The 12,238-nt window shown below is 51.4% G+C and overlaps 1 protein-coding gene across 1 annotated transcript in view; it reads right to left on the bottom strand.

The window, feature by feature from the left end:
- LOC149328907 (venom metalloproteinase antarease-like TfasMP_A) overlaps positions 1-12,238 on the bottom strand; it is a 49,287-nt gene that overhangs the window by 14,106 nt on the left and 22,943 nt on the right. Inside the window, exon 6 of the mRNA XM_089559913.1 lies at positions 9,745-9,853. Coding sequence (XP_089416039.1) covers positions 9,745-9,853 — 109 coding nt within the window. The remainder of the gene's footprint in view (positions 1-9,744; positions 9,854-12,238) is intronic.

The following is a 12,238-nucleotide window of genomic DNA, read 5'->3' on the forward strand; positions in this document are numbered from 1 at the left end:
TGCTGGCCATGACCTTCCGGTGCAGTTCAATGTTTTGAACCCTTGTGCTCATGAGCTCATCCTCGGCCTCGATTTCCTATCAGAACACTCCGCCCTCATAGACTGCTCGCAAGGCGTCCTACACCTCGATCTCCCAGCCATGGATCCTAAACCCTTGCATTATCTCCGACTGTATTCGCCCGACCAAGATTCTCTGCCCTCACTAGCCGCCTTATTCGTTACCCTACGTCTTACCTCATCAGTCGCCGATGGTGGTGACTACTTAGTCGCCCCTATTTGAGCTGTCTTGCTGCACCGCAATGTTGCACTGCCCCATACTGTCTCTACAATCAGGGGAAACAGTGTGTCACTACCGTTAATCAATTTCAATTATTCAGCCCGAGTCCTTCCACCTGCCATATGCGTGGCAGCGTTCTCACCTATTGGCTCCTGCCAAGTTGCCCCGTTGGACACTTCCCATGCATCAGCTCCTGCAGACCCTGTTCACGATCCTACTTCAACTGACGCGATCACGGCAATGATGCCTTGCGATTTGCGCCTGCCCCAATCGTGCCAGCTGCGTGCGCTTCTCGAGCCCTATTCCGACATCTTCGACCTCCATAACAGCGCCCTCGGCCAAGCTCTTACCGTTACACACCGCATCGACACCGGCGACGCTCCTCCTATCCGCCGCCGACCATGCCGGGTCTCCCATGCAGAACGACAGGTAATCCAGGCGGAAGTGGCAAAAATGCTGGAGAAGAACATCATTGAGCCCTCTCACAGTCCTTGGGCTTCGCCCGTCGTCTTGCTCAAGAAGAAAGATGGCTCGTGGCGCTTCTGTGTGGATTACCGTCACCTGATAAGATCACTAAAAAAGATGTCTATCCGCTTCCTCGAATCGACGATGCCATAGACTGCTTTTACGGAGCCAAATTCTTCTTCTCCATAGACCTACGATCTGGCTATTGACAAATTGCTGTGGATGACCAGGACCGGGAGGAGACTGCGTTTGTTACTCCTGATGGTTGATATCAGTTTAAGGTTATGCCTTTCGGCTTATGTAACGTCCCAGCCACTTTCGAGAGCATGATGGACTCCTTGCTGCAAGGATTTAAGTAGCCCACTTGCCTGTGCTACTTAGACGACGTAATTCTGCTTTCTACCTTGTTTTCGTCCCACATGGGCCACCTCTCACAAGTTTTTTTCCCTCTTCCGCCATGCTGGGCTACAACTCAACTCTTCAAAATGCCATTTCGCCCGTCGTCAGCTCAATATACTAGGCCATGTCGTCGATGCTACGGGGGTTCGTCCCGATCCAGACAAGATCCGAGCAGTAAAGGACTTCCCAGTACCCCGTTCGAGCAATGACGTCTGAAGGTTTTTGGGTCTTTGTTCTTACTTTCGTAGAATCATTCAAGATTTTGCCGACATTGCTCAGCCGCTCACCGATCATCTTATAAAGGATGTCAGTTTTTCCTGGGGCTCCTCCCAAGAACAAGCCTTCGCCCACCTTATAAGAAAGCTTACCACTGCACCGGTCTTGGCACACTTTGATGTGTCAGCTCCTACGGAAGTCCGTACTGATGCTAGTGGCCATGGCATCGGAGCAATCCTTTCCCAGCGTCAATCCGGCACACTTCGTGTAATTGCCTATGCTATCCGCCTCCTATCCCGTTCCGAGAACTACTCCATTACCGAAAGAGAGTACTTGGTCCTCGTCTGGGCTGTTGGCCAATTTCGACCCTACCTATACGGCAGGCCATTCACAGTTGTGACAGATCATCCCGCACTGTGCTGGCTTTCTTCTCTGAAGGATCCTATCGGTCGCCTCGGTCGCTGGGCGCTACGACTCCAAGAAGATTGCCACCGTCCGAACCAATCAGTGGCGCCGTACCGCGGCCGAACTGTTTAAGCTGGGACTTGCCAAGCCTTGGGCATTCGAGGTGTTCGAAGATCGTCTTCTTCCTCGCTCGAGCTGCCTGCTGGCTGGCGCGGCCACCTCGTCTAATTATAACCTGGGCTATTTCTTCACCCGTTTGTCGGTGACATATTTGGTGGAGGTGCTGGGTGGCGTCCCATGTACTCGGATTGCGAGGACACTCTCGGCACCTGTTCTCCACGCATGGACACAACACACGTCCACAAAGCGAGCTGCCGTCTGCGAGGCCTACAACCGGAGTTCAGCCAACTGACAGCGCTGGTAAGAGCGGTAAGAGCAATGACATCAACCGTGGCTAGCCAGACAACTCAGCATTCCGGGAATGCCCCGCCATTCATCCTTCACGCACCTCGGTCGCCGCCGCCGTTCCACGGAGACAGTTTCGAGGACGTAGAAGACTGGTACGCCAGCTTTGACCGAGTGGCGGGCTTCAACGACTGGGACGGTAAGCGCAAATTGCGCAACGTCTACTTTGTGCTGCAGGACTCAGCCAAAACATGGTTCGAAAATCACGAAGCCTCCTTTACCACCTGGGAAGTGTTTCGACGAGAACTGCTATCGACGTTTACCACCAGCGAAAGAAAAGAAAAGGCTGAAATCACCCTGCACTCGAGGTCACAGCAATCAAACGAGAGCGTCGCGATGTCCATCGAGGACATGACGCGACTGTTCAATCGGGCCGACCCTGCTATGCCAGAGGCCAAGAAGGTGCGCCACCTAATGCTCGGAGTAAAAGAGCAGCTATTTGCCAGACTGGTCCGTGACCCGCCAAGAACAGTGGCAGATTTCACAAGGGAAGCAACGAGTATCGAGCGTTCACTGCAGGAACGGGGCGCGCACTACGGACCTGAGGCTACTGTAGCACCCGCTTCCCAGTACACGCCTACGTCGCTGCCCGCCGAGGAGCTTCGGGAGCTTGTAAGAAGCGTTGTACGCGAGGAATTGGCGAAACTTCGCTTGGAAGCTCCAACGGCCGGTGTCGCTGCCGTAACGGACGTGGTCCGCGATGAAATCCGACGAGATGTGTAGCCGCCCCCAGCTCCACACCCGGCGCCCTCTGTTATGACGTACAGCGAGGCACTGGGCCAGCGAGGCAAGCCTTTTCCCCCGTCGTTCCCATGCCAGTGGCATCTCTGCAGTACCCGAGCGCAGCAGTACCATCTGTGCCGCAGGAGTACACGCCCCCCATGAGCAAAGCGCACGTGTGGCGTACGCCAAACAATCGGCCGCTCTGTTACTACTGCGGGGAGCCCGGCCATATACTCCGCCACTGCCCCTACCGCAGAATGGGTTTAAGGGGGTTTTCGCCTGACGCACCACGACCGCGCTACGGTGAAAGACCACGGGATATGGAGCTTTACCTGGCTGATAACGTGCAGGCCTCGACCCCGCAGCGGCGCCAGTCCCGATCGCTACCCAAGGCGGTTCTCTTCGCCCAGCCGCCCATCGTCCTCTGGCCAGTTCAGAGGTGTGTCCCCACATCGGGGAAAACTGAAGACGGCGTCCTCCGGGGGTAGGGCCGCCGCTACTGGACCGTGTCAAGAGCCTCCATTCGAAGATTCGCCGCGACGCTCCGACCGACGACGACCTGACCCGACGACCTCAACGACACGCTGCTACCGACTGGTTTCTGCCGAAATTCCGGTATCCGCTGACAACCACGACGTTACTGCACTGGTGGATACCGGCCGATTTTTCTGTAATGAGCAGTCGGTTAGCCACGGCCCTGAGGAGGGTATTGACCCCTTGGTCTGGGCCGTAGATCCGGACAGCTGGTGGTTACGTCGTAACTCCGATCGGTGTCTGCACTTCGCGAATCCAGATCCGCGGAGTTACTTTCCCTGGTTGCTTTCCTGTGTTACCCGAGTGCTCCAAGGACCTCATACTCGGTTTAGATTTTCTTCACGAGTACGGTGCCGTTATCAATCTACAGGAGCTAATCGTGTCGTTTTCCACCCAAGGCCCTGTCGACGACGATACCGAGCCTCGCAGGGCTAAGCTATGCGTCTCTGACGACCAGGTACTAATCCCGTCAAGATCCAGCATGTTTGTTACTGTAGTGTGCGATAACAGCCCCAGCACTCGTGGCATCGCTGAAACCAACACCTTGCTGCTCCTTGGTCGGCAAATCTGTGTAGCTCGTGGAATTATTGAATTGAACAGTGGGCGAACTGAACTTCTGGTGACCAATTTTGGTTCTGAACCTCAGTGTTTGCCTGGTAAAACAGCTCTTGCGTATTTCGAAGAACTTGCTGAATTCTCGGGACAGCACGCGTTGTCCAAAATCCCGACATCAGTGGAGGCACCGACCACTCCCATAAAAACCGACGTGAACCCGAACCTCCGGTCTAATCAGAAACGCTGCTTAGAGAGCATTATCGAATCGTTCTGCGACTGTTTCGCCTAAACCTCCAAGGTTAGGCAGACTCCACTCACAAAGCATCGCATTATAGTTGACGCAAACCAGTGACCGTTATGCCAGCCGGCTTATGGAATCTCTTAGAAGGAACGTGATGCCACTCGCCGACAAGTTTAAGAAATGCTCCAGGAGGACGAGATACAGCCGTCGACGAGCCCATGGGCATCGCCTGTTGTTCTAGTGGCAAAGAAGGATGGAACTCTACGGTTCTGTGTTGCTTACAGGCGTCTAAACAAAGTCACCAAAAAAGACGTTTATCCTCTGCCGCGCATTGATGACTCCCTGGACCGGCTACGCCACGCCACGTACTTCTCGTCACTAGATCTACGCAGCGGCTATTGGCACATCGAGGTGGACGAACGCGGCCGGGAAAAGACAGCATTTATTACACCGGGTGGTCTGTACGAATTCCGGGTGCTCCCTTTCGGCCTGTGCTCGGCTCCTGCCACCTTCCAGCGGATGATGGACACCGTGCTTGCCGATCTAAAATGGCAGTCCTGCCTCGTCTACCTGGATGACGTTGTCATCTTCTCCGCCACGTTCGAAGAGCACCTGAGGCGCCTGCGAGCTGTGTTTGCCGCCATTCGTTCAGCCGGTCTTTCCCTCAAGCCCGAAAAGTGTCACTTCGCCTTCCAGGAGCTCAAGTTTCTGGGTCACATCGTGAGCGTTAAGGGAGTTAGCCCTGATCCCGATAAGACGGCCGCTGTCGCTGCTTTTCCCGTGCCAACCGATAAACGCAGTGTGCGCCGCTTTCTGGGTCTTTGCGCCTATTATCGGCGTTTTGTGCAGAACTTCTCCCAGATCGATGAGCCCCTCATCCGCCTCACGAAAGATGCCGAACCGTTCTTCTGGGGCGAAGAGCAACAACAGGCCTTCCAAGACGTCAGCACTCGTCTCCAAAGGTCGCCCATTCTTGCCCACTTTGACGAGTCAGCCGACACTGAACTACACACAGATGCCAGCAACATCGGCCTCGGTGCGGTCGTTGTGCAGTGGCAGGATGGTCTCGAACGCGTAATCGCATACGCAAGCCTATCTTGTCACGCTCGGAGGCGAACTATTCCACTACTGAAAAATAATGCCTGCCAATTGTGTTTGCAGTGATCAAATTTCGCCCATATTTATACGGTCGTCCATTTAGAGTTGTCAGTGATCACCATTCGCTGTGTTGGCTAGCGAACCTGAAAGATCCCTCGCGGCGGCTTTGCACGCTGGAGCCTTCGTCTTCAAGAGTTCGATGTCACCATCGTTTATAAGTCCGGTAGGAAGCACAATGATGCTGACTGTCTGTCTCGTGCCCCTGTCGAGGACAACCGAGCTGATCCCGACGACGATTCTGTGTTTCTCGGCGCCATCTCCACGTCCGTCTTCACTCAACACCAAAGAGACGACAGTGAACTACGGCCTCTCATTGAGTATCTTGAAGGAAGCGCAGAGTCGCCCCCGCGACTCTTCTCACGTGGTCTGTCGTCATTCTGTTTGCGCGATGGCGTTCTGTATAAGAAAAACTACCGCCCGACGGAAACTGCCTATATGCTCGTCGTACCTGCGGCTTTGCGCGAAGAATTCCTGCAGGCGTGTCATGATTACTCATCTTCTGGTCACCTGGGTTTTTCTCGCACTTTGGCGCGGATACGCCAAAAGTACTACTGGCCCAGGGTTGCTGCAGTTGTACAGCGTTAGTGCCAACGTCGCAAGACGCCACCGACTAAGCCAGCCGGATTACTACAGCCCATTGATCCGCCACAAGTCCCCTTCCACCAAGTCGGCATGAACTTACTCGGACCCTTTCCGCAGTCCTCGCTGGGTAACCGTTACATTGTGGTGGCCACCGAATACTTCAGCCGGTACTGTGAAACTAAAGCTCTCCCCCGTGGTACCGCTGACGAAATTACGAACTTTTTCGTTCAAAACATTATGCTTCGTCACGGTGCTCAAATCGTCGTTATAACTGACAGGGGAACGGCGTTCACCTCGGCCCTCACACAGGAGGTTATGCGCCTTAGGGGCACAAGTCACCGCGAAAAACAACCGCTTACCACCCTCAAACCAACGGACTCACAGAACGGCTCAACAAGACGATCGCCGACATGATCTCCATGTATGTTGACGCAGACCACCGGAACTGGGATGCCATACTCCCTTACGTCACTTTCGCCTATAACACTGCACTACAAGAAACGACGCGTTTCACTCCATTTCGTTTAGTCCATGGTCGCGAAGCCACCACCATGCTGGACACAATGTTGCTTCCGACTAGTACTACTTCAACTGTTGTGGGTGCTGACCCCTTCGTTCGTCACGCCGAGGCCGCCCGCCAACTCGCTCGACAGCGGATCCGGCACCAGCAATCCCACGACGCTCGCCGCTATAACCTCCGCCACAGAGCTGTTAGTTACGAGCCCGGCGAACAAGTCTGGGTTTGGAGCCCAATCCGCATGCGTGGACGCTCCGAAAAGCTTCTGCGCCAATATTTCGGCTCCTCCGAGGTACTCCGCCAAGTAAGTGAGGTGAACTATGAAGTTCTTCCCCAAGGAACAGTTCGCTCCTCCAGACGGCCGACCTCCGAAGTTGTCCATGTCGCACGGATGAAGCCATACCACGCCCGCTAGCGCTTCAGGCGTGTCTACACCTGCCGCCGGACACATGCAGCGTCCCTTCTCTTCCTGCTGCCCATTGCTGCGGCACTGAGGCGGTGCCCTTCAGAGAGGGGGAGCAATGCCACCGTCCGAACCAATCAGTGGCGCCGTACCGCGGATGAACTGTTTAAGCTGGGACTTGCCAAGCCTTAGGTATTCGAGGTACTCGAAGATCGTCTTCTTCCTTCGGTGACAGTATGACTACGCTGTGATCTACAAGTCCGGCCGGTTGCACAAATATGCCGACTGCCTCTGTTGTTGCCCTGATGCCCTCACTAATACTGCGACGAGCGCAAGCGCCATCGACCTGTTCTCTCTATCACCGTTTACAACTATCGGCGAAGAACAGCGTCGGGATGCGGAGCTTCTCTCCATCATCGATCGCCTAACGTCCGCCCAAACCGACCCTTCACTGAACCGCTTTTCTCTCATTGATGGTATTTTATACCGCCGGAATCTTCAACCAACTGGTCCTGACCTTCTCATCGTCCCGAAGCACTTACGAACAGTCTTTCTCCACGAACTCCATGACCTCCCGACTGCTGGCCATCTAGGCGTTACTCGCACGTACGACCTCATCCGTCGTCGGTTCTTCTGGCCTAGCCTCTACCGTTCAGTGCGCCGTTACGTTGGTGCTTACGATAAGTGTCAGCGTCGCAAGCGCTCCGCATCTGCTCCCCCTGGCTTTCTTCAGCCCATTTACATCCCTCCCGAGCCGTTCTACCGTGTCTGCTTGGACCTTCTCGGCCCCTTTCCTGAGTCCACTTCTGGGAACAAATTGGGTGCAGTAGCCACAGATTATGCCACCCGGTACACGATAACGCATGCGCTCGCCACGTGTACTGCCGCTGATGTCGCCGACTTTCTTCCTCAGGGCGTCATTCTTCATCATGGAGCACCCCACCAACTGCTCACTGACCGTGGCCGCACCTTCCTTACAGCAGTGGTAAACGACATTCTTCGCGCGTGCTCAACTAAGCACAAGTTGACGACCGCTTACCACCTACAAACTAATGGCCTCACTGAGCGACTCAATCACACGCTTACCGACATGCTCACCGTGTACGTCTCCTCTGATCACCGAGACTGGGACGTCGCACTCCCATACGTTACGTGTGCATATAACTCATCCCGCCACGACACTCCCGGCTACTCTCCGTTTGACCTCTTGTACGGCCGTGAGCCTCAACTGCCTCTTGACACATTGTATCGAACGTATCCTCCCCCACATTCTGAATACACCCGTGAAGCCATTGCCCATGCCGACCATGCTCGCCAAGTCGCCCGTTCCCGCTTGCAAACCTCCCAAGCTTCTCAGCAAGAGCACTATAACCGCCGCCACCTAGACAGTGCCTTCTTGCCTGGGTCCCTTGTACTGCTCTGGGTGCCTTCTCGCCGTGTAGGGCTCTCGGAAAAGCTTCTTTCTAGTTATGTGGGCCCGTATCGTGTGCTGCGCCAAGTCACAGCCGTCACATACGAGATTGAGCCTGCCTTCCCCGAGTGCACTTCACTCGCTGAGCTGCACCGCGACGGTGCTTTTGCGCCCGGGGGTCATGCTACGGGTCGACTCAGCGAAGATGAGGCAGACGAAGTGAGAGGGCGCTTGGCGCGTGCTCGGTCTCCGAATCCTGTGCAGTGGACTGTGTTTTGGCATCCGGTGCGCCCTGTGCTTGTGTTGTGTGTTCAGCGTGAGTGCACCAGTATTCTACGTGTTGTGAACGCCTCCTTCCACGTAAAAATATTTAAAGTGACGAAAAAAAACATGCTCCTATTGTTTTACGACCAAAGTCGCGTGTTTGTTCATTACCCGAGCGAATTATTTACTCATATATAGGCTGTTGTCCGGTGTATTACGCATTAAGCTCAAGGAAATTATTCTTCGTTTTCAAGCTCTTTTTTAAATTAGGAATCTTGTTTTAGAGGAAGTAACATTTATTGACTGCATATAATTTCGCTATTCCTTGAAGAAACAGTTGGACCCTTCCAGGTACTCTTCCATTCTTCAAAACAGAATTTCCAACATTCTTTTCGCAGTATTGATTCTTGTTCTTTTGAGCAGGAAGAATAAATGCCTGATGCTCAACGCTATTATTTTTTGTGTATTTTTTTTAATTGTTATTTTACACTTAGTACCACAGACATGCCTTTTTATATTTGCGATCCGACTGCACACCTGATGTTCACGAGACGCGAGCTGCTTGTTCTCGGGATGGCAATAACATGCCGCTAAATCCATGGTGTCTAAGGGCTGCTGCAACAAAAGGCGGGAGGTACATCTTAATGTGAATGCTGTGTGCTATGTTTTTATAGGGAAAGGAAGACAGCCAAGGGCACTCAACTTACTATACTAAGTAACACAGTTAAGATGGAAGCCGCTGCCCTATAGTGCTCTTTATTGTACCGACCACTGGAGCATCGCCTTTAGTGCACGCCTGCGTGCCTTGACAACTGGATGTTGCCAATCAGGCGTGTAACTACTTTCGATAGATCTAAAACCATTGCTATCTTTGAAAGGTGACCTATAAAATACGATTGCAGCATATAAAATACGATAGCAGCAACTGCACCATTTGAAGTGGATAGAATATCTCTAACAATTATTTTTCCATAATATTACGACCACTTCCCTGATGCTTTGAAATAGATATGTTGTTCTCTAGAAGAAGATAATCAGTTGAGGATTAAAAATAAGCCCAATCTTTTAGCATTACGCCCATCACAGAAAAATGCATTTTTGTCCAACCTGCGCTTCCATTGAAACTTACAGATGTCCTATCTCGTGAGCCATCATGTGCACCCCGTCGAAGGTGTAAGGCTCGTCTTCACCAACTCCAACCTTTGCTTCGGTGCATACCCCACCAAGAAAAGCGACACCTGGAAAGTGTTTCCGTATATTCGTCACGGACGGAATTCACTCGGTGTTCGCACAATAGAGTACTTGTATTCTTTAAGCTTTTCAAACTGGTTCTGAAGCAGAAACCTGCAGTGCCTAATAACTGCTGCATTTTTCCAAAACAAACCAAAGTGAAGGTGTTTTTGGGAGGGATATCTATGAAATATCTCGTGTGATGGCCTACATAAAAAGCTAAATTTATATTGTCGCGAATGTTTGCTTGTTCATTATTCACAGCTGCCGGCACTTTGTTTTCGAAGCAAGACGCGCCTAGGGTTATCTCGATCAATCGCATCGAGGCGGAGCCGACTCTACGTTGTCCCAGAGTGTTCTTGTATCTTTCTAAGCTTTATCTCGAATGTTTGCTCTCAGCTTTAAAAACAGCATGGCCGAGAACGGCGGGCATTCTGTTCGACGGCCGCCGAGCACGCTTGGTGCTACGCCGCCGTCGAGTGATTAAGTTCTTTGCGGGCGGAAGTCAGCCCAAATAAAGATTTTCGTTTAAAAGCGATTCTAGCTGTTTTCCTGTTCGCCGGACTGCAGTCACAACTGCGAGAAAATATACTAACACTGGGACATTTCAAGCACCTTTCAAATGAAAAGTATCACTGTGCCAGCGACCATTTACATCTGGCCATGTGGCTTTCTTAGGTTATTGATTAATGACTCATTATTCGCAATTGCCAAGGTAAAAATTATCAACCGTTGAGAAAAATGGAAGTCTCATTTGCAATCGCGCTTAGTCAAATAGCCTTCGAAACATCGGTAGTGCATTGGCGCCGTTCTAGGATAAACCCCCGCGGTGGCTCAACTGCTTTGGCATTGCTCTGCTGAACCTGACGTGAGTACCCGACTTCAGTACCGGCCATCGCGGCAGTATTTTTATGCAAGCAAAATATTCCGACACCAATGTTCTAAGCAATGTTCGTGCGCACTAAAAGCTCGCAGGTGGTATAAAATAACCCAAAGCGCTGCAGTATGCCTTTCCCCAATGCCGATACGTCACTTAGGGAATTTAAAATAGTAGTATTACAATTTAGAATGTATAGAATAAAAATTATATTTGTGAAGCCGAGAGCTTTCATGGAATAGGTAAAACGGAAACAGCAAAAGCATTCGAAAAAAGACAATCTTAGAGTATATTTTCAAAATGCCAGCACTCGCGGATGAATAATCAAGTATATGTTCGACAGCTACCCTTCGTTTAAAGAAATTATTGAGTGAAATCATCCATTTACAGGGAAAAATATCGAAGAAATCAGTGGTCCACGCTTCCCTCTTCGCGTTTATTTATGGGAACCAATCTTCTATTTAAATGTGTCTCTTTTTTACGAGTCATAAATCTCGTTATAGGGGTATTGGACTGCAATACCTTTAAAATTTAAATCGTCAATAGAGGCGCAGTCTTCTACACATACGCGGAAATCTGACTGCTCTCCCTTGAGGGGATGTAGCAACTTAATATTAACAGAAATATTCTAACGTGCTGTGATTATTTGATTATTTGGGCACATACGAGGTTTAACATCCCGTCATTGCGCATGGCATTGTAATTTCCATGGACGGCCGTCGGTAAATGCTGGCCAGCTAACGTTATATATTGTAACGTACTTGCTGGCGATAGAGAGAGAGAGACGAGACTTTAATGAATAATGGAGAGGTCTGCCTGGTTATAGGCCTGGCATGCTACTCCAGATGAGGGTGAAAGAAGAGGGTGAAAGAGAGAGAGAGAAAGAAAAAAAAGGTGACATCAAACATACTCAACACACGCACTCACAAACACACATGATTATGAAAGTATGTCTACTAAAACCGTGTCCCTTAGATGACTATCAAAGTATGTCCACTAAACGCGTGTCCCTCAGAAAAACTAAGAAAGCTTTTGTCCCTCGCTCAGCCGAAGTCGCATCAGTCCAGTGTCCAAGGACATGCTCCAGGTGCACGGGGTCGTCCTGATGAAGTCCTAAAGCACCTAACGGTGCATTGCGATGAGTATTAAAGATATGGCAGTGGCAGATCAAGTGTCGAATATCCTCGCGCACACCACATGTCGGGCACAGAGGGCTGCTTGATACACCATTTTTATAAACATAGAATTTAGTAAAGGCAACGTGCAGACGAATTCGGTGCAGACAATTACAGTCACGTATATCTAAATTGCGTGGCATGCGGAATTCACAAGCGGGGTCGATGCGAAAGAGGGGTCTGTATTGACGCCGCGGATCACATCACAAAGAGCGTTGCATCTGCCAGGATTTAGTAGCGAGAAGTCTCGCGCCATCACTACGAGAAAAGGGTATGGGTAGGAACAAGGATGTGTCGCCATGCGCCGATGTTGCTGCACCATCAGCGCGATCGTTGCCTGC

Source organism: Amblyomma mixtum, chromosome 9, assembly GCF_055824585.1.
Source record: "Amblyomma mixtum isolate Tamu chromosome 9, ASM5582458v1, whole genome shotgun sequence".
NCBI classification, from domain to species: domain Eukaryota; kingdom Metazoa; phylum Arthropoda; class Arachnida; order Ixodida; family Ixodidae; genus Amblyomma; species Amblyomma mixtum.